The sequence below is a fragment of the Propithecus coquereli genome, unplaced genomic scaffold, assembly GCF_000956105.1.
Source record: "Propithecus coquereli isolate 6110/MARCELLA unplaced genomic scaffold, Pcoq_1.0 Scaffold235, whole genome shotgun sequence".
NCBI lineage: Eukaryota > Metazoa > Chordata > Mammalia > Primates > Indriidae > Propithecus > Propithecus coquereli.
Window position 1 is genome coordinate 2,273,397 of NW_012147897.1, and position 26,219 is coordinate 2,299,615.

Genomic DNA, 26,219 nt, shown 5'->3' on the forward strand with positions numbered 1-26,219 from the left:
GACAATTGAAAGTATGAAGGATTTTTAGCATTTGCATCCAAACAATAAGAAACTTTTAGTGTTCAATCACCTGACATGATCTCTTTACTTTACAGATGAAAAAGTGATGCCAGAGAGGGGTCATGATCTACGGGGGTGAGATGGTGGCAGAGCTGGCGCAGATCACAGTCCCCGATGCCTACATCCTAATGGCAGTGCTTTGACCTCTGTCACACAGTATAACTGTTATGTGTCCCAGACTGCCCCACTGGACTTTAAGCTACTTGAGGGCAGAGGCTGTATTTTGCTCATTTGTCTCCCCTCTCTGCCCAGGAGTACTAGTAGTAGAGCACTGAGGTTTAAACTATAGTCCATGCACTGGTGCCAGCTGGTGAATTTTGCTACTAGTCCTTGGTAAGTACAACAATTGAGAGTCAAATGTCTGGAAACTTTTACAGCAACTTGTCAGCGTAATTTTATGTCTGCTGGATCTAATGACAAATTTTGGCCTGTATTTTATATGCCTTTTAAAACTATTTTTCTAATCACTCATTTATTGTATTTTACGAAAATACTAGTCCATGAAAGACTGTAAATTCAAACAACAACAAAAAGAGACAAGTCTTTCATAGACAGTTTGAGAAGCATTGCCTTAAAGCAACCCATTCTCCACTCTCTTCTGCTTCTCCTCTCCCCTCTTTGTTTCCTGGAATCTCTTGCACTGACTCCTCTTCTCACGCTCACATCTGAAAGGTAAGTTCTCTCTGTTGTGTCCTTGGGCCTCTTTAGCTCTACAACTTTCCAAGGACAACTCACAGACGCAGCCAGCTTCAGCCACCCCCAAGAAATGGACAACTCTCAAATCTTCACATCCAACTTAAAGTCCTTTCTCTCTCCTGAGCTTCAGACATATTTATCCAACTGCCAGCTATACATCTCTACAAGAGTGTCCCCCAACAGCTATCTATTAATCACTTATCATAAGTTGGCAGTGAATTTTTTTCTAGGAGCTACGCATACAGCAGTAAGATAAAGACATAAGGTCTCTGTGACCACCACACCTTACTTTCTAGTGGAGGAGAGACAGATCATAAACATATAAACAAGTATACATGATCATTCTAGAGATCTATAAGTGCCATGAAGAAGACAAAATAGGGTAATATGACAGAAAGTGCAGGGGATGGAACTTTTACTAGGGTGATCAGGGAAGGCCTCTCTGAGGAGGGGACATTTGAATCGAGACCTGAATGATCAGGCAGCCATCTCAAGAAGGTGAGGTAGGTGCACAGGCCCTGAGATGGGAAGGATCTTGGTGTGTCTGAGGGACAGTGGAAGGCCAGTGTCACTGGAGAACAGTGAGTAAGGGGGTCAGTGGAGAGAGATGAGGTTGCAGGGGTCTAGGTTATGTAGGGTCTTGTAGGCTCTTGTAAGGAGTTTGGATTTCATTTTCGTTTCAGTGGAAAGCCAATGGAGGGTTTTAAGTAGGAGAATGAAAGGATTTATGTTTTAAAAAGATTGTTCTGGTTGTTATTTGGAGGATGGATTTAGGGGGACAAGAGTGGAAATTGTGACAATAGTTAGGAAGCTGTGGTGACAGTCCAGGAAAGATGACGTGGCCTGAAATGAACCAGAGTTACAGCAATGGAAATGGCAAAAAAGGGATGGACTTCAGAGCACTTTAGAGGTACAACTGACAGGGTTTATCAGTTACTTGATATGGAGTGAAAAGAAATAGAGAATTCAAGTACAACTCTGAGATTTGGGGCCTGGAACACTGAGTAGATGATGGTATCATTTAGGCCATGTTAGATTCAGGAAAGAGCAGGAGCTGAGGAAGTAGAGTAAGTGGATATTGATGATTCTTTTGAGGATTTTTGCTATGAGAGATGCCAAAACATGAGGTGGCAGCAGGAGATGGATATGGGGTCAAGCGAAGTTTTTGGTTTGCTTTATTTTTCAGGATGGATGATATTTAGGCACGTTTTCATGCTGAGCCAGTGGGGAGGGAATACAGATAACGCAGGAGGGACAGGGATAAGAGGAGGCACGAAGTCCTTGAGTGAGTGAGAGGAAACAGGACCCAGAGCCCAGTGCAGGGGCTGGTCGTGGGGACATCCTCCACTGTCAGAGGAAGGAAGGCAGCATACGGGGCACAGATGCAGGCAGGCTAGTGAAGTGAAGGTGGGAAGATGAGGTAGTTCCCTTCTGATTGCATCTATTTTCTCTGTGAAGTGTGCAGTGAGATCATTAGCTTGGGAGTTAAGGAAGGAGGGGGCTGGAGATTTGAGGAAAGGAAAGAAAGTACAAAAAAGTTGTCTTGGTCCAGAATAAGAAAAGTACAAGTACATAAGGATTCAATTCAATGAATGTTCACAAGGTGGACACACCCCTACGATCAGCACCTAGATAAAAAAATATTACAACACCCCAGAAGCCCCTAGTGCCTTCTCCCAGTCACTAGCCATCCTGTGAAGTTAAGCATTACCCTCACTTTTACGCTATCGAATAGTTTTATTCTACTTTGAGCTTTAAATGCAAGCACACAGTGAGTACTCTTCCATGTTTGGCTTGTGACCTGAATGTTAAGTTTGTGTTATAGTTATAGAGCAAGAGTTCATTCATTCCCTTTGCTGTATATTATTCCATTGTGTGAACATTCTACAATTTATTCTTTCAGCTACTAATAAACATTTTGAAAATGTCTAAGCCATCTTTCACATTAAACATAAAGCCCATCCTATTCCTTCTCTAAATCTTAATGATTTCCCATTGGAGGATAAAGCGCAATTTCCTTTGCATAGCTTATGTTACACAGACCTTCATTATCAGCTCCTGCTTTCCATTCCCGTCTCTGACCCTTCCAGCCATACCCTCCAGCTCTTCTGAACTACCTGCAATGTACTGAATGAAGTATGCTGCTTCATACTGCATGCCTTTGAACATCTGCTCCCTCTCTCTTTCTCCCTCATCCACCTGGTCCACGTGCATTCATCCTTCAATCCTTCAAGACTTAGGGTGAACACCATCTCCTACCTACACCATGCTTTCCCTGCCCTGTCCAAGATATAAAAGGTCTTTTCTTTGTGAGCCCACAGCATGTTCTATACATCTCCATTAATACACCAGATAGCAATTCTTTGTTAAAATGTCTGGTTTCCTCAATGAACTATGAGTTCCTTAAGGGCAAAGACCATGTCTGGATCATTTTTATTTCCCTGGTGCCTAGGGCAGGACTTGTGACAGGAGAGATGCTCAGTGTTTGATAAATGAAGGAGGAGACTTGCCCAGGGGTTACACAAGACACAGCAGCTGGAAGGGTTCTGCTACCCTAACTTCTCTATTTTACTGAGGAGGAGAAGGGATCTGCCTAAAGGAGAAAGAATTTGTTGGTGGCAGAACCAGAACTTCTGACCCTTAGCCCGGTGCTCATTCTCCTTCTCTGCAGTGCTTGCAGGAATCAGAGTGTGAAGCTTCAACAGAGCATAACTGGAGCCAAAGGTCATTTCCTCAACATCTGGCAGTGCAGCCAGATGGATAGTGAAGTAGAGCAAGAAATGAAACTGTAAGTTTTGAGTCCTGACAACCAACTTACAGGCTGCTAAAGGCAGGACGTCAGCAGTGGGAAGGCTTTTTGCCACAGGTGGGGACGGTGGCGAATTTAAGGACTCATTCGATGATGGTTAACACTGACAACTGAGTGGTGGACCTGGAGAGAGGGGCAAGGAGGATCAAAGTAGGTAGGAAGGAGGCTGAGGAAGGCCTCAGGGAAACCGGTATTAGGTTCATAAAGCCCAAGTGTTTCTGAAATGATAAGCACTGATGGCCAAGGAGGAAGTGGCACTCCTGACTACAGGATGATAGCTAGAAAGAGGTGGTTCATACGTGAAACTCTAAAAAGCCAGTCACACTGGGACATTAACAGTGAGCGGGACAGGAAGCAAAGATATCAACAGAAAACCTACAGTGGTTTTGGAGAGCTATCGGTGCATCCAAAAATATACTAAACCACGTGCAGGGCATTGAGGCAAAGGAGATGGAGACAAAAAAGACAATAGTCCTGACCTTCAATCTACACAGGTTTAGCAATAGGACTGGACCCAAACCCCAGGGAACAGGGGAGACTTTAGAAGGAAGGTGGCATGACTGGAAGAAAGAATTCCATCCGCCTGAGAAGCCTTAATGCGAACTGAGAGGCAGAAAGAGCTGCCAGAGTAAAGGCACTAAGGTGGGAACACAGTGTAGCTGGAGTATTGGGGCAGGAGCGGGGGTAAAGAGGCAGGGGAGGCCAGATTAGAGCAACACTAAAACCAGCGAAATACGTTAGTATGGGTTTGTTTTTTTAACAGGTAAATACTGAGTGTTTTTGAAGTTGTAATAATAATAACAGATACTATATATAAATGATCTACTCTATAGAATCTATGTATGTCCCAATCCCTAGAAAACCTTGGTAGGCAGGTGGCACCACCCCATTTCCAGACAAGGAAAAGGGTGGTCAGTAACTTGCCCAGGATCACATAGCTACTATGCGGCAGGGCTGGTACTGAGATTCTAACTTCAACGTTCATGCTCTTTCCTTCAGCCTCTCAACCGGGTTTTCTCCTTTAAACCATGTACAAAAAAATTATTTAACCAATGATTTTCTCAATTCTCCCAAAGGTGTATATACACAAAGGTGTATGATTTTAGATGGCTGGGATAGAAGTTAACTCCTTAGAGCATTAGGGCTCTATCAATTCTCTAGAGGAACCCTGGTCGAGCAAGGTTGCCATGATAGGTATGTTTTAGGAAGATGGATCTGCCAGTGCAATCACATTCCTGAGAGGACCTAAGGCACCTAAACAGCCCTGGAAATACTGGGATGAGTCAGCTCCAGGGACCTGAGGTAGGAGGCTCCAGCCACCTTCCCTGATTACTCCTCTTTCCAGTCATCCTGCCTCTCCCTTTCTCCTTCCCTTCCTCTCTCCCATCATTTCTTGTACTTGCAGTCAAGTGCTGAAGCAGAGCCTTCCTGCTCATAAGCCATCAACACAGGCAAAAGCAGTCTCCAAAAATGAAAAACACAGGCCTGTGTAGTTACTTTTCCGTGGAAGTTGAGAGTAGAAAATTGGCACTAGTTAATTCAAAACCCTTCAGAAGAACTCTGGAAACTCCCATTACCCTTCCTGATAAGGCTTAAGCAGCCCTTCTTCTAGTAAGCTCTTAGTAAATGACTTTACTTCCCTACTCACCATGTAGAAGGAGGCCATTTCCTCCTCTACGTCCCCAGAGCCCCTTGTCCAGGCCCCTGCCAGAGCACCTACTCCACCATCATGACCTGTTTCTATATCTGTTTCCTCCGACAGCCAGAGAGTCTCTCAGGGTCAGAGACAGTTCACCTGATCTGTCTTAGGATGCTCTGAGGTCCATGGTCTCAGAGATGGCAAGTGGCTTGCCCAGAGCCACAGAACAGGGCTGAGATTTAAACCCAGGTCTGACTCCAAAGCTTGTGTTCTTTTCACCATGTTATGAGGCCTAGTGAGGATGAAGATGTAACCTTAAGCAGTCTGTGCTAAGCACTAGTCCAACACTATAAAAGTTCAGAGGAGCAGGTATCAGAGTAGACCAGACAACCAAGAAAGGCTTCCTGAGAGAGGGAGGCCCTGAAGAATCTGAGGATTCAAATAAGAAGAGGGGGAACATGATGGTATTTTAGGCAGGGCAGGAATGTTATAGGCAGAGACAGAATTAAGAGGCCTTTAGGTAGGAGAATAGGTTTCATATTGGGCAAGGAATGGGATAATAGTTACCAGGTTGAGTGTTTGATTTCTTTCTTTCTTTCCTTCCCCTTTCCTTTTCTTCTCTCCCTCCCACCCTTTCGTTCCTTTCTTCCTTTCCTTTCCTTCCCTCCCTCCCTTCCTTTTTCTTTCTTCCTTCCTTTTTCTTTCTTTCTCTCTCTCTCTCCACTCTTTCTTTTTTTCTTACAGGGTCTCACTTTGCTACCCAGGCTGGAGTGCAGTGGTATCATCAGAGCTCACTGCAACCTCAAACTCATAGGCTTAAGTGATCCCCCTGCCTCAGCCTCCTGAGTAGCTGGGACTACAGGTGTGTACCACCACACCTGGATAATTTTTCTATTTTTTGGTAGAGATGGGGTCTCACTATATTGCTCAGGCTGATCTCGAACTCCTTGCCTCAAGCAATCTTCCCACCTCGACCTCCCAAGGTGCTAGGATTACAGGTGTGAGCCACCTTGCCCAGCTGAGAATTTGATTTCTTGATACATGTCATAATGATTACTTATCACAGAATACCTACTGTGTACCTGCCAGGGGCTTTTATAGACATTACTGCTAATCTTCACGCCATGCCTATGAAGTAGGTGTTATTTTACACATAAGAAAGCTGAGGCTTAGAGATTTAAGGAAACATGCCCAAGGCAAAACAACTAGTAGGTGGAGAAGCTGGGACTCAAACCCAAGTTGGCCTGACCCTAAGCTTCAGATGCCCTTTCTGTCACTCCATGCTACCTCCTAATGGGCCAGAGAGGTGCTCACATTATCAGCCTGATACTGCTGTCTGAATCTCCTCTCAGCTCAATGGGGAGTTCTGGTCAGAAAGCAAGAGTAACTGCCCCCTCCAGCTCTAATCTTCTAGGATCAGGGGACCCTAAATCCCTGTGGACTAAGCAATTTCAAGGAAAAGGGTCCTGTGTGGATCTTGGGAGCACAGGATGGTCTCTGTGTCTAGTCCTGCCTTGGAACTCACAGAGAGCCCCTCCCTCTATGTTGCTGCAAAAGCCGGTGGCAAGTATAGGCTAAAAAAGCTGGATGGGCAGGAAGGCAGGCGCTTCTGCCTTCCCTGAAACCCTATGGGGAAGGTCAGCTGAGGTCAAAAGTCTTTGGAAATGTTACTGGCAACAGCCCCTAGGATGAGAGAGCATGATCCTGCCTCTCGGTTGGCTGGTCACACACACAGGCAGACCAAGGGAGGTCAAGGGGGGAGGGAGGTCAGAAGTTGGCAGGCCTTGAGTGACGGCCACTTGTTCAGGTCTGGGAGGGAGAAATAAATGGGTTAATGGTTTTGGCCCTTGAGGCTGAGAGGCTAGGGCAGGGGGTGTAAATAGATGCTGGCTAAAAAGGCAGGTGGGAGAAATGTAAAGGTGGGGGCTAAGGGCATCTGTTCCAAGTCAACAGGCAGGAACCATGCCCCTGGAACGGCTCAAAGGGCCAGCGTTGGCCTGGGGGGTGAGGGTGGAGGGAATTTCATAAAAGGCCCTTGCCTCTTCATTTCAAAGGTGTTCGATCTGGAAGGCTTGGGAGAGGGGCTCCTCATAGAGTGAATTCTCTGTCTGTCTGTGGGGTGGGGGGAAGCATGGAATGTAAACTACTGGACAATGGCTGGGACTATTGATTGATTTTAAGGCACGGCAGAGAGAAACTCCATGGCGAATGCTCCAATGCTTAGCTACAAATGTCTTGCTGGAGAGTTTTCCAAAGGACAAAATAAGAAGCATTCTGCTTAGGGATGTTTTCTAAGTCTCTGTTTCTGAGAGCAGCAGGTTGTTACTCCAAAAGCATCTGTTATCCTAGGGACTGTCGCTACATCCACGGAGTAGTACTGCCCTTCGTGGTGTACATGGCCCAGACTAAGACACGTTCTGGCTGTTCTGGGGCAGATCCCTTGTAGGCTGGGGGTATGGGCCAGGCCTGAGTTTTAAGCCAGTGTGGCAGTGGCTAACAGAAGGTGGCAGGATTGGGGTCCAGGCCAATCACATCACAAGGGCTACAAGATGATCTGGAGATGTTGGGCCTGGGGAGGCAAAGGCTCTGGACTGGAAGAACTCTTTTTTTTCTTTCTTTTTTTTTTTTTTTTTTTAAGAGATGGGGTCTCACTATATTGCCCAGGCTGGTCTTGAACTCCTGGCCTTAAGCTATCCCCCTGCCTCAGTCTCCCAAAGTGCTGGGATTACAGGCATGAGCCACTGCACCTGGCCTGAAAGAGTTTTTCTTTGAAGACTAGTTTTTGAAAAAGTGATTGGGTAGCAAATGATAGTTGGCAAAAGTTACAGAGAAGAAGATCACAGCTCATTAAAAAGATGTTTAACGAGTCAGAGCTGAAGTAAAATGGAATGAACTCCCTGGGGAAGAAGGAGGGTTCCTTCTGTCTCTGACAAAATCTAGGAAATGTCAGACAGCCAGCTGTTGGTGAGGTTTCTGCTGGCAGGACGACAGGCAATCAGAGTGGACCAGAGGACCTCTGAGGACTCTTCCACTTCTCAGGTTCTGTGAAGAATGACCCCTAACAAGGAGGACCCTGGGGTCCAGCCCCAAGAGAGGGTCCCTGGGGACCCTCAAGAAGTGGCAGGGAAGGCATGAACAGGCAGTTATGCACCATGTACTCACTCAGGGGCCTGTGCCCCACACATCCTGCAAGATGCTTCCTTCCCTCCCTACCCCAAGGAGAGGCTGCAGTGGGATAAGGCAAAGTGGGAGAGAAAGTGATTGCTTGGGAGGTATCTGGCAGGTATCTCTGTACCAGACCTGGACATGACCAGTCCAGTTCGAGTCTGGGGATGGCACATATCATACCTCGGATTAAACTGATGTTCTCCAAAAGGAGGGTATTCATCGTTCAACACATATTTATTGAGTGCTTACTAGGTGCCAAGTAATATGACAGGTGCTGGGGGTACAAGTCAGCCATGGTTCTTGCCTTCGGGGAGCTCATAGTCAAGTTAGGGAGAAGGCCAGTGAACAAATAAAAACAATTTCAGATTGTGACAAGTGCAATGATGGAAAAGAAGAGGGTGCCATGACCCAGAGTAATGGAAGTGGCCTAATTGAGACTGGAGTGAAGATGGGACCAAGGACGACATCTTTGCGAACTGGGTTAATAGGGATTTGAAGAGCCTCTCCCTTGTTCTCCTAACCATGCTTTGGAGGACACAGGGACGAAGAAAGAACACGTTTGGGGAGAGCAACAATCAAGAAAACTGTCATAGCACATACAGACAGGCCAGAAGGCATGGTGAATCACATACACGTAGGCAAAGAACACATACCAGCCACAGGAGGGCAAATCACACGTGCACATTGCCACTCTCAGAAGTGCAGCCACTCTCAAGGCGCTTCTAGACTCTGGGAAGGTAACAGGGCTCTGGGAAAGGGTGGCTGCCAAGTACCCTCTTGCCCTGCCAACGCCATTCCACCCTTCATCTACCCACGCTCTCACCTCCATCAAGCAGCTCCTTGACAGTGCGGTAGTCATCAGCAAGGACAGCGTAGTGCAGGGCTGTGCAGCCCTTGAAGCTGGCACGGTTGTTCAGCCGGTTGTTGAAGTCATCCTCTCGGGTGACCAGGACTAGGGGGGACAGAGACACAAATCCTTCTGTTAGCAGCAAATGCATAAGCCACCAATCTCATCTGCTTTCTCTTGGCATTTTAATTTACTTACTCATCTACCTACTTACTAAACATAAAATGGTACCTACTATGTGCCTGGCCACCTGTGCTGGGTAAGAGGAAAAACAGAGGCCAGTTAGTTTCACAAATGTTTACTGACATCTATTATGTGTTAGGATTATTCATCTTGGGGACATAAAATAGATCAGATACGGTCCCTGACCCAATCTGACAAGGGAAGCAGATAATAAACAGATGTTTATAGTATTGTTTGAGATAAATGCTATGTTAGAGGTATAATAGGATGATACAGAAAGCCAGGAGAGCTTAGTTCTATTTGGGCATGAAGAGAGGATCCCAGGAGATCAAAATCTTCAAGGATTAAGAGGAGTTATCCAGAGGAAGAAAGCTGGTTGGGTAGGACAGGGCAAGAGTGGGGCAGGGGACAGTGGCTCTTCTTAGTAGAAGATTAACACACCTCTCTGCTCTGAAGATGTTTACAGTCTAGTAAGTAATTTAAATTTTTTTCTTTTTTATGAAAGAGGTTCAGAAGGTATTACATTTTTTTAATTTATAAAAGCAATTAAAATTTTGAAACCATAGAAAAGTGCAAAGAAGAAAAGGGACCAATATCTCAGCAACTTGAGAAACTACATTTAATATTTTGGTATATGTCCTTCTAGATTTCAAATATACGTATTCATATATATTTCCTACAAAATTGGAATATACTGTGAATGCAATTTTGTAATCTGCTTTTTTACCCCTAATAAATACCTGCAAATATTTTTTAAAAGATAAGAAGAAAAAGCATTTCATATGGTCAAAAAACCAATCCCCGCCACCTCCCCAACCAAGCTCACTCTAGTGCTAATGTTTGTGATTCTTGCACTCTGATTTCATATAAAATAACCTAAAACCAATTCATCACTTTTACAAGACTCTCTGGGTTGGGTGACCCCACACATCCCTGTTCACCTAGGATGGTCCTGGTTTATGCCTGTTGTCCTGGACAGTCCCAGTTTGGATAATAAACTAGAAGGTTACCCCACCTCTGGGGCCCTCCCTTGGGAAATGAGACCCCACAGAACAATATCTATCCTGCTCAGGGATGGAGTTTCTTTTGTCTCATGTGGAAGTTATCTGGGTAACTGTCTTATGTGCCCTGCTGAGCTAAGTTTGTAGGGGATGGAATCTGGGTCCTGCTGACCTGTACCACTTTTCTCCCGTAGTCTGTGGCATAGGGTCTGCAAAGGGTAGGCTCCTCTAACCTCTCCCTGGATAAAGGGGTGTATTCAGTCAAGAGGCGACTTTGCCCAGGTAGTCAAAAGCACCAGACAATTCCTAAACCATTCTTTTTCAAGTGGTCTTGGCATAGAGTCTCTGCATTTCCCCTTCCTGCAATACTGAACATCCTACTTCAAATTCCAAAAAACATAAAACTGTCATGCCTCTTCCTAATACTAATAGATTTCATTTACTGACCACCTACTTTGTGTCTAGTATGGTCACTTCCCATAATCAATCTTATTTAATTCTCATAAGTACCTTTCATGGTAAGTATTAATATTATTCCCACTTTATAGATGAGGAAACTAAAGCTCAGAGGTCACACAGCCAATAAGTTGCTGAACGAGGATTAGAACCCAGATCTAATCTGAATCCCCACTCTTTCTTTCCATCATATCATACTGTCACCCTCATTTTGCAAATGAGAAAATTAGAGCCCAGAGAAAGGAGTAGAGTCCAGATGTTTTGGTCCCAGCTTTGGCTCTTACTCCCTTTTCTTTTTCTTCTCGGGTGAAGGTGCAAGCACAGTCTCTGGGGAACTTGCCCTTAAAAGAAAATAGCCTGAGGTTTGGACCTAGCACCCAGATAAGCTAGAATGGGTGGAAGCATTTCAAATGTTTGGCCAAAATGAAGCTGGAGTGTGTCGCTGGAGAATAGACTACACTCTCTGTGGTCGATAGAATCAATGGTCAGTCAGTCAGCTCTTCTACTCCAAACAGGGGCTCTCCAGACTGATGATCCCCCACCCTCTCTCATCCCCACCCCTAGAGGGTTATCTAACCTTTCCTGGAGCAGGAAGAACAGGAAGAGGTCCTCAGAGCAGCTAACATACAAGTCCCATGTGTGATGGCATCATCTATACTTTTCCCATAAGAGAGCCCTTTAGGACCTCAATCAGAGATTACTAACTCTTAGCACAGTCTTATCAAATCATGCTAGGTGATCTTGTTTCCAGCCCACTGCAGATTAGAAGAAGGAAATAAGAAGGCCAGGGAGGATGCTTTAGAATCAAGCAGATTGATTACAATCAAGCACTGGCCGGGCAGGGAGGGAAAAGAACAGGACAACGAAAAGCTGAAAAAGGAATTCAGAATACAGCACCTCAGAAGCCCCTAAGGGTATCACTGAACTGCCACATAGGACATTAACTGCTGGATGTAATGATGAACCTGAGGAAAAGTGATAGTTGGCTCAAGAAAGCAAGAAGGGTGTAATCCATTTTACAAAGAAAACCCATCATTCATTCAACAAACAACATTTAATGAGCACCAATAGCATGGGGGCAGCTTCTGGTGATATAATAATAAATAAGACACAGTTCCTGACTTTCAAAGGCTAAGTCTAATACAAGAATCAGACCACTGAGCAGACAAATTATAATACAGTTTCACAAGTGCAATGATAGAGCGATACACAGGGTGCTTACCATAAAAAGCAGATGAACTCAAAGAACATAGCTGGGGCTATTTTGGTTCGAATGCCAGCAGAGTGCCAGCATCATAGCCCAGCTAATAAGGAATGTCCATGAGGAGGCCCACTGCTGATCTCTGAGGTCTTATCTCTCACCAACACCTTCCTAATGTTCTTTCTTCTCTGAGCTTTTGTAAATACTATTCCACTGTTTGGAACATCTTCCTCTTTCCACGCCTTCAGTCGGTTAACTACAATACATATCTGATTAGAAGTCACTTCCTCCAGTGATTCCTCCAAAGTTCGAGGTAGTCATTGCTCCTGAGAGCTCCCTTAGCACCTTAGGCATCGCCCAATTACAGTATTTATTACATTCGATTGCAATCACCTGCTTACTTGGCTATGTTTCCTCATTAGACCAAAAGCCAATGAGGACAGAAATGTGAATACCTTCTCCACAGCTGTCTCCCCAGTGCCATCAATACATCCTTGACAAATACTTGCTGAATCAACAAATATTATAAATACTTCATACATAAACAAGGCCCTGATATTATCTTTGTTTTTGGACTAATAATAATGATAACAATAATACCAGTCAACAAGTACTTAGTGAGCACCAATAGCACGGTGGCAGCTTCTGGTGATATAATAATAAATAAGACACAGTTCCTGACTTTCAAAAGCTAAGTCTAATGCAAGAATCAGACCACTGAGCAGACAAATTATAATACAGTTTCACAAGTGCAATGATAGAGCTATACACAGGGTGCTTACCATAAAAAGCAGATGAACTGCTGTTGAATGAGGCAGTTGAATGTGACTATTAAATAGGTGAGTTCTGGAGCCAGACCACTTGTGTTTAAATCCCAGTTCTGAATTTACTGACTGTGTAATCTTGGGCAGTTTACCCAACCTCTCTGTGCCAAGTTCCTTTATCTGTAAGTGAAGATAATAACTGTGACCCTTTCATGGGATGCTGTAAGGATTAAATGAGATATTGTCAACAAAGAGGGTTGGTACAGTGCCTGGCCTGGCATATAGCACCTCTCAATAAATGTTATTATCCTTACTGTCTCGTCTTGTGCTTTCCAAAGTGTATATTCTCTGCAAAAAAAGGTTTCATTTTGGGAATCCTGCATACACTTTTCCTCTCAAGAAGGCACAGTGAGCATGAGAATACGGTTCTGAGTTAAGAACCATCTGTTTCATTTGGCGTCACTCAGCAGTTTCTTGCTTGACAGCCTAACCCTTGTTAACCCTCACCCTTGTTAAAATCCTGCAGTACTGGTGTTCTACAGAACTCCCTTTGGAAGCCAGTAGTGCATCACAATTTGTAAAGTTCCTTATTTATTTCAGAATAACTTTGTGAGGTAAGGTAAAAGTTTGTTCTCCCCTTTTATAGATAAGGACGTAAAAGTTCAGAAGGATGACACAATTAGTGGTAGAGCTGGGACCCAGTCAAGTTCAGCAGGGCCCATTTTGTGCTCTTAGTGTTAAACTCTTTCCCCATATCACCCAGTGTTAGGAGTCCTGTCTCACAAGATCTTGCTGAAGCCCCTGGCTCATTAGATCTCATACTCTCCTCTATCCACAAAAAAGTGGCTGAAGGTGGAAGGAGGTGACGGGAGAGGTGCAGCACACACTCACATGCACACACACACTTACCAACCCCCTGCACCCCTCCACCCCCCTGCCACTGAGGAAGAGTAAGCAAAGTCACGGAAGCTAAAGTGATTCATCCAAGACTATCTCACCAGCTGGCCACCAAGGTGGTCTTCTGAGGCCCCGTGTTTACAGCTGGCCCTCAGCCAGTGAACCGTGCCCTTTCCAACAAAGACATCTGCTAGCTTGTCTCCAGCACAGGGTAAGACAGGCTCAGGCTCCTGCTTGCCCTCCCAGCCAGCTGTTCCTGTCTCTTCAGGGGGTCCTACGGCCCTCTGACCACAGGAAGAGTGATGAGGCCAGGCACGGTGGCTCATGCCTGTAATCCTAGCACTCTGGGAGGCCGAGGCGGGAGGATTGCTTGAGCTCAGGAGTTTGAGACCAGCCTGAGCAAGAGCGAGACCCCGTCTCTACTAAAAATAGAAAGAAATTGGCCAAACAATTAAAAATAGAAAAAATTAGCTGGGCATGGTGGCACATGCCTGTAGTCCCAACTACCTGGGAGGCTGAGGCAGGAGGATCACTTGAGCCCAGAAGTGTGAGGTTGCTGTGAGCTAGGCTGACGTCATGGCGCTCTAGCCCAGGCAAGAGAGTGAGACTCTGTCTCAAAAAAAAAGAAAAAAAAAAAAGAGTGATGAAGCACCACTCTGACATCCTTCTGCTTCCATGTCTGCCTTTTGCATCGAAAAGTCTATGCCTTGGTGCCATGGCCAGGGTCAGTCTGGGAGCTTGTGGCAGGTATGTGCCCAGAGATACACTCTGCAGGACTCCCTGGCCTCGCCAGTACTAATGAGTCAGTGGAGGTAGAAAGTAGTCCCTGGATCCCTTTATGTAGCCCTGGCCACTCCCCAAACTGCTCCAACTGCAAAAACAAAAACAACAAAACACTGCCTCCCACGATGAGAAACAGTTATGTAAGGTAAAGGTGTCATAGCATCCTGAATCTTAGCTCTGCTAGTTACTAAGTTCTTCTATCAGTAAAATGGGTATGATAAGCAGTAATTTGAGGAATACTGAATATTTAACTATTATGAGAATCAAATCTGATAATAGATTTTTAAAAACATTACTATAAACATTTGTTAAGTGCTGTTTTCTACCATAGGTTAGGTACCAGGGACACAGAGATGACTCAGATGTGGCTCCTGTCCTCATATTGCTAAGTCTGTTGGGGGAGATTTTGAAAAAAGAGGCAAGCTGAGTGGTCTCCAGATAACAAAAGCTTTATTTATGGCTCATTTGTGCAGGGGAAAGGTAACCCTAGCTGTGAGTCCCTCTGCCTCAGGCTCAGCCTGTACGGGCCACTCCAGGAGCCAGTGTCATCTAATGTTATGGAGTGTCTAGCAGTGCCCTTGCCTTTAAAGCGGTGAGCATGTCTCCATGAGAGGAGACCTCTATGACTACTACGACAAACACAAGAATAATGTCTTACATGTGTACGGTGTTTTACAGTTCAGAGGGCACTTCAAGGTGATCATTCATTCCCTCGCCCTCATGACAACCCATGTAGGGCAGAGAGGTCAAGTACTATTATCTCTATTGAAAAGATGAGGAAACAGGGGCTTAAAGGGGTTAGGTGGCCTGCCCAACTTGCACTGCTAGTCAGTGGTAGACTAGGACTAGACCCCAAGCCTCCCTGGCTCTATCTTCCATTCTGTACAGCTTCTGCCAATGCCCACAGGCTCAAGTCTCACATAACTCAGGGCCAACTGATCTGACCTGAAGCTCAGGGACTAAGCTAATTTCTTATCAAGAGTCTCTAGCAAGAAGCCTCTGGCCTCTCACCCTCTACACAAATTAAGAGCCTGATGAGGCATCATAGCACTATAGTTAGAATCAGAGCACATGCCCCCTCCTGCCACTGCTCAGGAGCTCCATCTATTAATACACAGCGTACGTGTACAGGAGTTGTCTGAGACCCACCAGAGAGGTCTCAGATTTCCCAGGTTGGATGAGTTACTTCATCTCATCGTTTTCATCCTTTCTACCACCATTCAAACCAGAAAAAGTGTGGAGAGCTTCAGCATAAAGCGTATTCCAATTCATTTTCTTTTGGGAATTCATACTATTAATATTAGAGAGAAATGGGGCCCTTTTATGGTGTTTTTTATACACTATCTCATTAAAGCCTCACTGTAACTTTAAAGACATCCATCCTACTGCCAGGATCAGCAGGCTGCCTCCCCAACCTCAGCTGGTGCTGTTGGTTCTGCCTCTTGCACTTGTTTTCAACCAAGGGATGGGGCAAGAGGGAGACTCTCTGTGCTGGGTCAACATGAGTCCATCCCTGGCAAGGCCTTTCATTCCCTTCTACAGCCTAAAAGACTCTCCTCTCTCTCCAAATCCTACCTGTTCTTTAAAATCCAATTCAGGAGGGCAAGGGCAATATACGTAACCTAAACATTTGTACCCCCATAATATGCTGAAATAAAAAAAAAAAAACCCAATTCAAGTCCTCCTCTTCCAGAAAGTCCTCTCTTCCCAGCTCTGCCCTGAATGCCTATAAAGTTGACTATATGTAGCCATTTAGCAGTTAATTATTTATTGTTTTACAACTCTGCTTATAATACTTTCCTGTGTTAAATTTTCCCTTTTGTTCCGACTCCCCACTTAGATCCTAGGCTCCCCATGGATGAGAGTAACTAGTTCATAACATTTTCTGCATTCCATATAGCATCATTTCAATATGCTGCTTTCAAGTAGCTTAGGCAGGAGCTCACATAAGCCTTCATCCATCCACCTATCAACCACCATTACTGAGCACCTACAGTATAGTAAGTGCTATGAGACAGACCACATGTCTCATGGGAGTAAAGATAGGCACATGTAATATGGATTGGCAAAGAATCTCCCAGAAGAACCATCCTGAGGACAAGGGGGAACTTGCCAGGTGGAGTGAGAAGAAGGGCATTCCAGGAGAGGAAGTGGCATTTGCAAAGGCCAGGGGGTTAAGACTGCATTTTATCTGTCTATTCAAGAAATTGGGAGCACTTCAGTGAGCCTGGAATGCAGAGTTAAGGCAGGTGAAGCAGCGGGCAGAGATGAGGTGTCCAGGCAGGCAGAGGACGGATCCTGAGAAGGGTTTGGACTTTATCCTGAAAGCTATGGATACGTAATAGTTTCTATTAACAAATTAAGCTGCATAGGGATCAGCAAGAACAACAGACCAGGAGATAAGAAACTGGCCCTTTTACTACCTTGGTATGTATGGCTCAATCCCTCCACGTCCCTAAGTTCCCTGTTTTTAGAGGAGTTTTTTTGGCATTACTGGTTCTCAAGCTTTAGGTGGGACAGAATCACTTGGATAACTGGTCAAAAATGTTGTTTCCCAGGCCCCCACTTCAGCCGTTCAGATTCAATAGGCAGGGCCTGGGAATGCACATTTAAAAAGCCCACTGCGTTGTTCCTCAGAGAACACCATGAGAAGCACTAGATTAGATGATCTCTGAGGGTCCTTCCCACCCTAATGCTCTTGTGAAGAACACCAGAAAGACACAAGGCTGGCCAAACCCACCTCCCACCTGCACGGTCCAGCTCCAGGGAGGCCAAGGATGCCTGGGAACCAGAACGCTCTTCCCAAACCCCATGTTTGGAAAGTTAGAGTAAAGATCTTCAGGCACCACATCTTGGGATGAGACCCCCACCCAATACATCATTCATATCGCCACCTCTCCCCCCAAAAAAACCCAGTTGGAATTAGGCCCTTCTATACCACCTACTCTAGCCTATATCTTCATTCTTCCACCAAACATCAAGTACTTTCCATGGGCTGGGCCATAGGGATAAAGAATGAGACCTGTTCTCAAGAGCTTGTAAATAATACAAATGATATTAGAATAATCTCTCTTTCAAAGAGTATCTCTGAGAGGAAAGAATTCAGGATTTTGAGGCTGAGAGACCTGGATCCTAATCCTAGTGACTTTGAAAAATTATCTCCCTGGACCTCAAATTTCTCATTGGTAAAATGGGGACATTAAGGCCCATTAACTGGATTGCTGTGAAGGTGATGTGATATAGTATGGGGCAGAGGAAACAATCTGCACTTAGGAAATGGCGATTTTTAAGTTAACATGTCCTCCCTGTCCTGGAACCTGCAGTACATCCACACTCTCCTATTGACTTTCAGAGGCCCCTCCTACCTTGCCCCAGTTAATTTTTTCGAACAGATTTTCTACTTCTCCCTTCCCTGCTCCTTTCCTGCTGGTCAAGGCCCCCACAAGACGACTCTGGTGATCCTACCATGAATCCTCAGTGGGAAGCACCATGTATTAGAAAGAGTGTGAGGGCTGGAGTCAGTCAGACTGGAAAGCAAAAGTCACTGTGTAACTTTGATCAAAATACTTAACATCTCTGAGATTCAGTTTCTTCATCTGCGAAACAGATAACATCACCTACCTCACAAGATTCAATGGAAAACCCAATTTAAAAAATGGACAAAGGATCTGAATAGAAATTTCTCCAAATAAAATATACAAATGACCAAAAGGTGCATGCACAGATGCTCAATATCACTGGCTGTTAGGGAAGTGCAAATCAAAACTACAATGAGGGCCGGGCGCGGTAGCTCACGCCTGTAATCCTAGCACTCTGGGAGGCCGAGGTGGGAGAATTGCTTGAGCTCAGGAGTTCAAGACCAGCCTGAGCAAGAGCAAGACCCCACCTCTACTAAAAATAGACAGAAATTAGCCAAACAATTAAAAAAAAATAGAATATATTAGTCAGGCATGGTGGTGCATGCCTGTAGTCCCAGCTACCCAGGAAAGTGAGGCAGGAGGATCGCTTGAGCCCAGGAGTTTGAGGTTGCTGTGAGATAGGCTGACGCCATGGCACTCTAGCCCAGGCAAGAGAGTGAGATTCTGTCTCAAAAAAAAAAAAAAAAAAAAAAACCTACAATGGGATACCACTTCACACCCACTAGGATGACTATAATAAAAAAAATTTACAGTAGTACGTGTTAGAGTAAGGATGTAGAGAAATTGGAACCTTCATACATGGCTGGTGGGAATGTTAAATGGTGTAGCTGCTTTGGAAAACAGTCTGTCAGTTAAAAACACAGAGTTACTACATGACCCAGAAAGTCTACCCCTAGATGTATACCCGAGAAAACTGAAAACATTATGTCCACACAAACACTTGTTCACAAATATTCATAGCAGCATTATTCATAAAAGCCAAAAGTAGAAACAACCTAAATGCCACTCAAATGATGAATGGATAAACAAAATGTGGTATATAGATAGATAGGATAGAATATTATTCAACCATAAAAAGAATGAAGTACTGATACATGTTACAACATGGATGAAACATTATGCTAAGTGAAAGAAGACAGTCACAAAAAAACCCACGTTCTATGATTCCATTTATATTTATATTTAATGTCCAGATTAAGCAAATCTGTGGAGACAGAAAATAGATTACTGGTTGTCAGGGGCTGGGGTAGTTGACGGGAAATGCAGAATGACCGATAATGAATATGAGGTATCTTTACGGGGTGATAAAAATGTTCTAAAATTGATCACAGTGATGATTGCACAACTCTTGTGAATACACTATAAACTACTGAATGATACACTCTAAATGGTAAATTGTATAGTATGTGAATTAAATCTCAATCAAGCTTGTTATGTTCAAAAATATATGTAAGGAGCTGAGCATATTGCCTGGCATGCAGTAAGGACTCAATAAATGATAATAAATTTATTATTGTGCCCTTTCCTCTTCCTGATGCCATCCCAACTCTGGCCAGAATCACCTCGAACATTAACACCGCAGAATACATCAGGCTCATTGCAAGGGGACCATTTCATACTCAGTGGAGGGTCACAGGTGAGTCTTGACTGTTAATATGCCAAGACTAAAAGTCTTCCTCCAATACTCAGATAACTAAATATATAACTCTTACAGCAGAAAGAAAATAATGGCTTCAATTTATTGAACATTTACTATGTGCCCACATTCTGTACCAGCAACTTTACAACTATTCTCCTCACAAGAACTATAGTAGGCTGTTATATTATTATTCCTGTTTAATAAATGAAGAAACTGAGCCTTTGAGGAGTTTTGTAACTTGGTTAAAGTCACAGTGGTAGTCAATGACCAAGCTGGATAGTTCAACTTCAAGGTGCATATTCTTTTTCTCCATGGGATTAGACGGCTTCATTATGCCTTCCTTTATTTCTCTACATTTTATCCACACTTTTCAACTCAAGCAGCCTGATTTTCACTGATCTCCCTTTCCTCTATGTGTTCTAGTAATGTCTAGTTTATATCATATTAGTTGATTTTCCTTTTCCCCTTGTGTGTTCTCAGATTGTTTCATGTGTATATTCTTGAACATGGCAGATTCTTGATATAAAGTGAATAGATGTGGAGCATGTGAATATTTTCTCCCATTCTGTAGGTTGTTTGCTCTGATGATAGTTTCCTTGGCTGTGCAGAAACTTTTTAATTTGATCAGGTCCCATTTATTTATTTTTGTTGTTGCTGTGATTATTTTTGGGGTCGTCTTCATAAATTCTTTGCCTAGGCTGATGTCTCTAAGAGTTTTTCCAACATTTTCTTCTAGAATTCTTATGTTAAGCTTCTCTCCCCAAACAGGAAATAGGTTATTGAAGGACAGACATCGTTTCTTCTAGATCTCTTTATCCTTTATACAGAGAAGGTACTCATGGTCACCTAGGCTGGCCTATGGCTAGAAGACAAGCCCCTGCTTGAAAATGGTTCTCACAGATACCATGCTTTCTGCCTGTGGATTGGAAGCTTTCTCCTTAGGAACAGGACCCTGCTTACCTCATTACCACCCCATCCTAGTGTATGTAGCATGGTGGCTGAGAATTAAAAAGAAGACTGGATCAGCACTCACTCTACTGGGGGCACATCAAGGGCAGCCTTCCCATAGTGCACCTTCTCTCACCTCCTTGAAAGGGAAGGGGGAGACCAGGAAGGCTGGCAAAGAATTTGAAGAAGACAGGTTGTTGACTCTACCTGTGACCTGAGACAGACAGTGTGGCATCATCCTCTCTGGCCCAGGACCCCTCCTTTTACCACAGAACCTTCAAATCACCAAATTCAAAAGGTAGGGCAACTCTTACAAATCTGTTACTCTGTGATCTGTAGACCCATCATAACTCTGTTTGAACCTCCTCTACTTCCCGCCTCTCCTAACAGAGCAGTGACCTGCTCACAACTATCAAGATTACCTTTGATTTGTCCTATAATTATCCTGAGCTCCCCTGCATCCTACTCCTCTCTGCCTCCTGTCCTAACCAAAGCAGTATTCTCTCAGCTCTAGGGATTCTCTGGGGCAGGGCTGGCAGCAAGAAGAAGGAGGTGCCTTCTTTGCCTCTTTCTTGGTCAGCTATGATACTTGGTTGGTCAAACTTGGTTCCTCTGCGTTCCCCATTTCTACACCTGCTTGCCTCTCCTCTGCCTTTTCTTCAAGATGTTAAAAACTCGCAATAAAAAACAAATACAAAATGCTGTAATTAATAGCCAATTCCAAGCCAACCCAGCATTTCTACTAATAAAGCTCAACACTTGCAAAAAAACCAATAAATTCTGACCCTCTCTGGTTCTGAGGTGGTTTCTTTTATATACTCTGTGTGTGTGTGTATGTATGTGGGTAAGTGTGTCTACATATATATTTATTTTCCTTTATTTCCCATCCAAGGAGGGGCAGAATAATGAACTGCGTGCGTCAGGGAAGATGAATCTGAGATACTAGGGAGCAGTGCAGTAAAAAGATTAAAGTGTTATTATTGTTGGGTTTTTTTCCCCCATGGTCCATTGTGACAGCTCGACCGTCATCTGTAAAAAATGTCTCAGCGAGAGATAATCATCGGAAACTCAATAAAGCGTCAGGGGGAGCCTCAGCCCCCATCAATCACTGGGTGCCTGGAAAATTTCAGCCCTCTGTCTCCCTTCCTGCTATCCATATAAATGTCTCTAATATATTTTGTGTAGTGTGTGGGACCCATCCCTGATTTAGAACTTTTGATGAAAAAATATTTATACACAAAATATGTAAATCAGTTAAAAATCACAAGACTAGTTCTTTGCCACCCCATCCCATTTTTTCTTATTTTTATAAATGCATCAAATTTATTCTTTTTAATAAAACATGTCAACTAGTCTATCTCCCTCTCCGAGGAGATATATATACATACACACACACACACACACACACACACACACAAATATTTGGAGGGCTAAAAGGGTGGAAACAATTAACCTAACTGGTTGATACATTTAATCTTGCAGTTGGCCAAAATGCTTGATGAAGTGACAGTGTTCTTGTCCATCCTGGAGACTCTATAGTGGCCAGCACTGCTGAGAAATGACATGTAGAACTACTGCCCTGGAGTGTGACAAGGCTCTGAGTGAGCCTGGAGAAGGATGAAAAAGAAGCAGGGACATTATTAGAAATAATAACTTGCCTAAACAGCTTTTGGCCTGGCAGATTCCCAAGCCTTTGGACAAGCCAGAGGTTCTAAGCTGACTAGGTGTGGGACACACACAAGCTGATATAGTCACTGGGTTCTACACAAGAGCAAGAGACAGTTCCGCTGGCATCTGGCTTCATCGCTGTGCCTCAGTTTCCTTTAGTGCCTATATCATAGGGTTACTGTGAATACACAGTAAGTATCAATAAATGTTACCTGCTATTGCTGCAGCTATCATCATCATTGTCTTCTCATTAACACCTCCCCCTGTTTTTCCATGCTGCAATGAATCAGTTCCTGCAGTGTCCTCTCCTCTAGACCTTCAAGGCTCCTTCCTGTCTAAAGGATAAAGTCCAAGTGTCTTGATCTGGCCCTTGTTTATTAATACTGCATCTTTACTGCTCACCACTTTCTAAATGAATCTACTGCTACATGGATGCTTTACCCTAACAGGTTCTAAAATTTGCTGTTTCCCACCTCTGAATGTTTTGGACATAGCATAGTCCCTCTCTACTCACATCCAACTGCACTGACCTACCAGCCCTCCATATAGCTATCTAAAACATTACTATATTTTGAGGCTCAAATACCATTTTATTTCCTTGACTGCTTCAGCCAGAGATTCTCTTCTCTGAGCTCTGACAGTCCTTGTTATCTGTACCTCCAACTGGACCCTTGACAAATAATGCCTTGGTAATGTCTTCAATCTTTATTATTACTAATTACTGTTCTTGCTAGCACCTTACATTTGCACGATGCCCTGTATTTCCTCAAGAGCTTTCATAAGTACTTCAATTTGAGCCTCATAACAAGAATATCGTATAGGAAATATTATTCTCTACAGATGAGAAAATCAAGCTCAGAGAGAGAAAAGAATTGCCCAAGGCCACACAGTTAGGTGATGGCTAAGCCATTCCTTGAACTCTAAATAATATCTAGCTCTTTGAGGATAACAGTTTGCTACCACAGAAAAGCATCTGGAAGGCTATGTCAAAGACTCTGAATGAAGTTCCATAAGAATATGTTGAGGACGAAGATGTAGAAACAGAAGTTTACAGTAATGGAATTCCTTCTACGTTTTAAGTTTTAGGTTGGGATAAACATACTACCTCTAACTCTCCCAATAACCTTTATTTATAAGTAAGGTGCAGAAAATTGCTCCAGGTGTCACAGCTATTAAGTGTTCTGCACACCCATAATACTATGGCTTAAGCACATAGCCTCTCGAGGGGTAAAACTGAAAGTGGCAAAATAAGGTCTCCTCTAGGGAAGTGAAGGCCCAGATGAGTTTTGTATGCAGTTCAAGCACAAGACCTCAACTGACACCTATAGTCTAGATCATGCTACTCCAAGAGCGGGGAGCCTGGTGGAAGCCTATTAGAAATGTAGTATCTCTGGTCCCATTCCACATCTACTCAATCAGAATCTCTGAAGGTGGGGCCCAGGAATCTGTGTTTTAACTAGCTCTCCAGGAGATTCTTATTTCTTTGGGAGCCTTATTGTTCGTATCCGAATTTATGCTCTCCAAGGACACACAGTCTTTCTGCTATGCCGGGGTAGGACTGGGCACACAGTGGGTGCTGGGTGGTTAACCTGTACTGAGTATATGAGATAGTTAGCATATCCTGGGGAAGGGGAGAAATATCATAGACAGCAGTTCCATTACCGCCAGCGGGGAGTCCTAGCCATCTCCTGAACTCCAGGGCACTTGTCCACTGGTTTGTGATGAGCCAGCTTGCACCGTCCTGTCCCCCATCTGAAGGCACAGAGATGGGGAGGTCAGCTGGAGCAGGCTGGGACCTGCAGCCCCTGGAGCTGTGGGAAGGGGGCATTCAGGCTGGTGGGGTTGGCCCTGGCAGGTCTAGCTTGGTAAGCCAGGCCCTCTAACCCCAGAAGGGCCCTATGTCAATCCAGCTTCTGCACAACTCATCTTTATTCAGCTGCCACTTGGAGCTGAGAAGAGAAGCTGATTTATGGCCTGCTCTGGCCATGTTTCTGCCGTGTTTTATTGTTTTAATTGTACATATGAAAGGCACTCAGAGTGCTCACTTGCCTTTCTGACAGCCCCAGACACCCATGTTTATAACAGTTACAAGCAGCCAGCGGCTGGGTGACTTGTTTACTGTTACCTCTAATTTATTGCCTCCTCCACTTGAGGATCAGGGTCCACCACCCATCAGCCAGCCACAAGTGGAACTCTCCTGGAGTGGGCATGGGTGGGGCTCAAGGCACTGAATGGAATGTGGTCAAGGTAGGGAGTGAGTTGGCAGAGGAACAGCTATGACCCCATGCTCCCCTCCAAATTTGCCCCATCTGTGTGCCTCTGCTCAGGCTGTGTCCCCTGCTTAGAATTATTTTTCCTTTCTTCCCCTCCTCTTCACCTTCCAAAGCCCAACTCAAATCCTACTTCTAAGAACATTAATTGCTCTGATGGTGAGCCTAGAGCTTCTAGAACCTTAGAAGTCACATGGCTGACAGGGACCTGGGAGGCCAGATAATCCAATGACCCAGGCAAGAATCCCCTTTACAGAATCCCTGATAGGCAGACATCCAGCTTGTTAGTTCCCCTTGAATGTTGAGTTGCTCAGTACCTCCTAGGCAGACTTTCTACTTTACACTGAGCCAAAACCCACCTCCATAGAGGAATTCTTCATTAAATGTCACTGTGCTTTACATATATGTGATTATCTCTAATCCTAATAACCCTATAAGATAGGTATTGTTATCCCTATGTTATCAATGGGAAAATTGAAATTCAGGGACTTTAAGTCACTTGCTCAAGATCACACATCTAGTAAGTGACAGAGCTTAGAGGAACCATTCAGATGGCTGGCACTTAAGCCCAACCTTTCTCCAGGATACCACAGTGCTTCTGAAGATGCCACTCTAAGGGCTGGAGAGAATGGAAAGAACAATCAGTCCAACAAGAATTTCATACCAACCATCCTTGAGTCACCTGCACCAGCAAGACTGCCATCTACCCAGAAACACCCACCTTGAAAGAGTGGAAGATACTGTAATGTACCCAGGTGAGCAGGCTTCCTGCCAAGAAGCAATGCTCATATGTAAAACAGGAAAAGGGTTTCACTAGGAATGGGGTAACTGATGACAAAGTTTCAGCAAGGAGGGCAAAGAAGTTTCTTTCCTCCCTAGGCTGTGTCTGTTCTGAGCAGACAGAACAGATAGAAAGTATCTCTGATACCTTTTAGTTTCCTTGCCTGGATCCTCTTTCCTGCTCACACCTTAAATGCTGGTCTCCCTGAGTAAGGGACTTGTCCTTCCCCCTCCTCACTATAAATCCTCCCCTTGGACAATTTCAGTCACATCCATTGTTTTGACTCTCAAGCAAATGCTGGTGACTCCTAAATTCCTATTTCCTGTCAGACTACTTCTTTGAGCTCCAGACCCATGCAACCAACCGTTGACCCAAATCACAAACTAAGGTATCACCATAGGCGCCTCCTTTTGCATCAATTCTCACAATCCACTGAGTACTCAACCTCCTCCTAATATTTTCCTAATATCTATTTTCTCCATTCCTAAAGATCACCTTTAAGAATCCCTGGAAATACAAAGTACATTCTGGGGGAAAGGACGGTAGCTTCTCATCAGATCCCCAAAGGGGTCCATTGTCCACAAAAGATCAAGAACCATTATTAATTTCTCCCCTTTGATTCCTCTTCCACCCTGTCAAAATGTCCATTTAAAATGCAAATGTGAATTTAACATTCCCCTGCTTAAAATCCTTTAATGGTCTTCAGAATACAGTATGACCTCCAGAAAACTCCATAGAACAAGGCCCTTCCCACACATAACCTTCTTCCCCTCTGGCCTTATGTCTTGTTTTCCTCAACACTGTGGCAGATGATTCCAACTGTCATCACCCCTCAACCCCCAACCTGCGTCTCTGCATGTGTTGTTCCCTCTGCCTGGAAAGCCCATCCCTCTTAGCCTGCCTGGCAACCTCCAACTCATCTTTAAGACCCAATTCAAACTCACTTACCCTGTGACACTTCCCAGATACCAGCCTGCTCTCCTCTCAAGC

General features: G+C 44.3%; 1 protein-coding gene across 1 annotated transcript in view; it reads right to left on the minus strand.

Moving 5' to 3' along the window:
• The window catches only part of CLPB (ClpB homolog, mitochondrial AAA ATPase chaperonin), a 144,062-nt gene that overhangs the window by 59,072 nt on the left and 58,771 nt on the right, over positions 1 to 26,219 (minus strand). Inside the window, exon 5 of the mRNA XM_012645724.1 lies at positions 9,196 to 9,324. Coding sequence (XP_012501178.1) covers positions 9,196 to 9,324 — 129 coding nt within the window. The remainder of the gene's footprint in view (positions 1 to 9,195; positions 9,325 to 26,219) is intronic.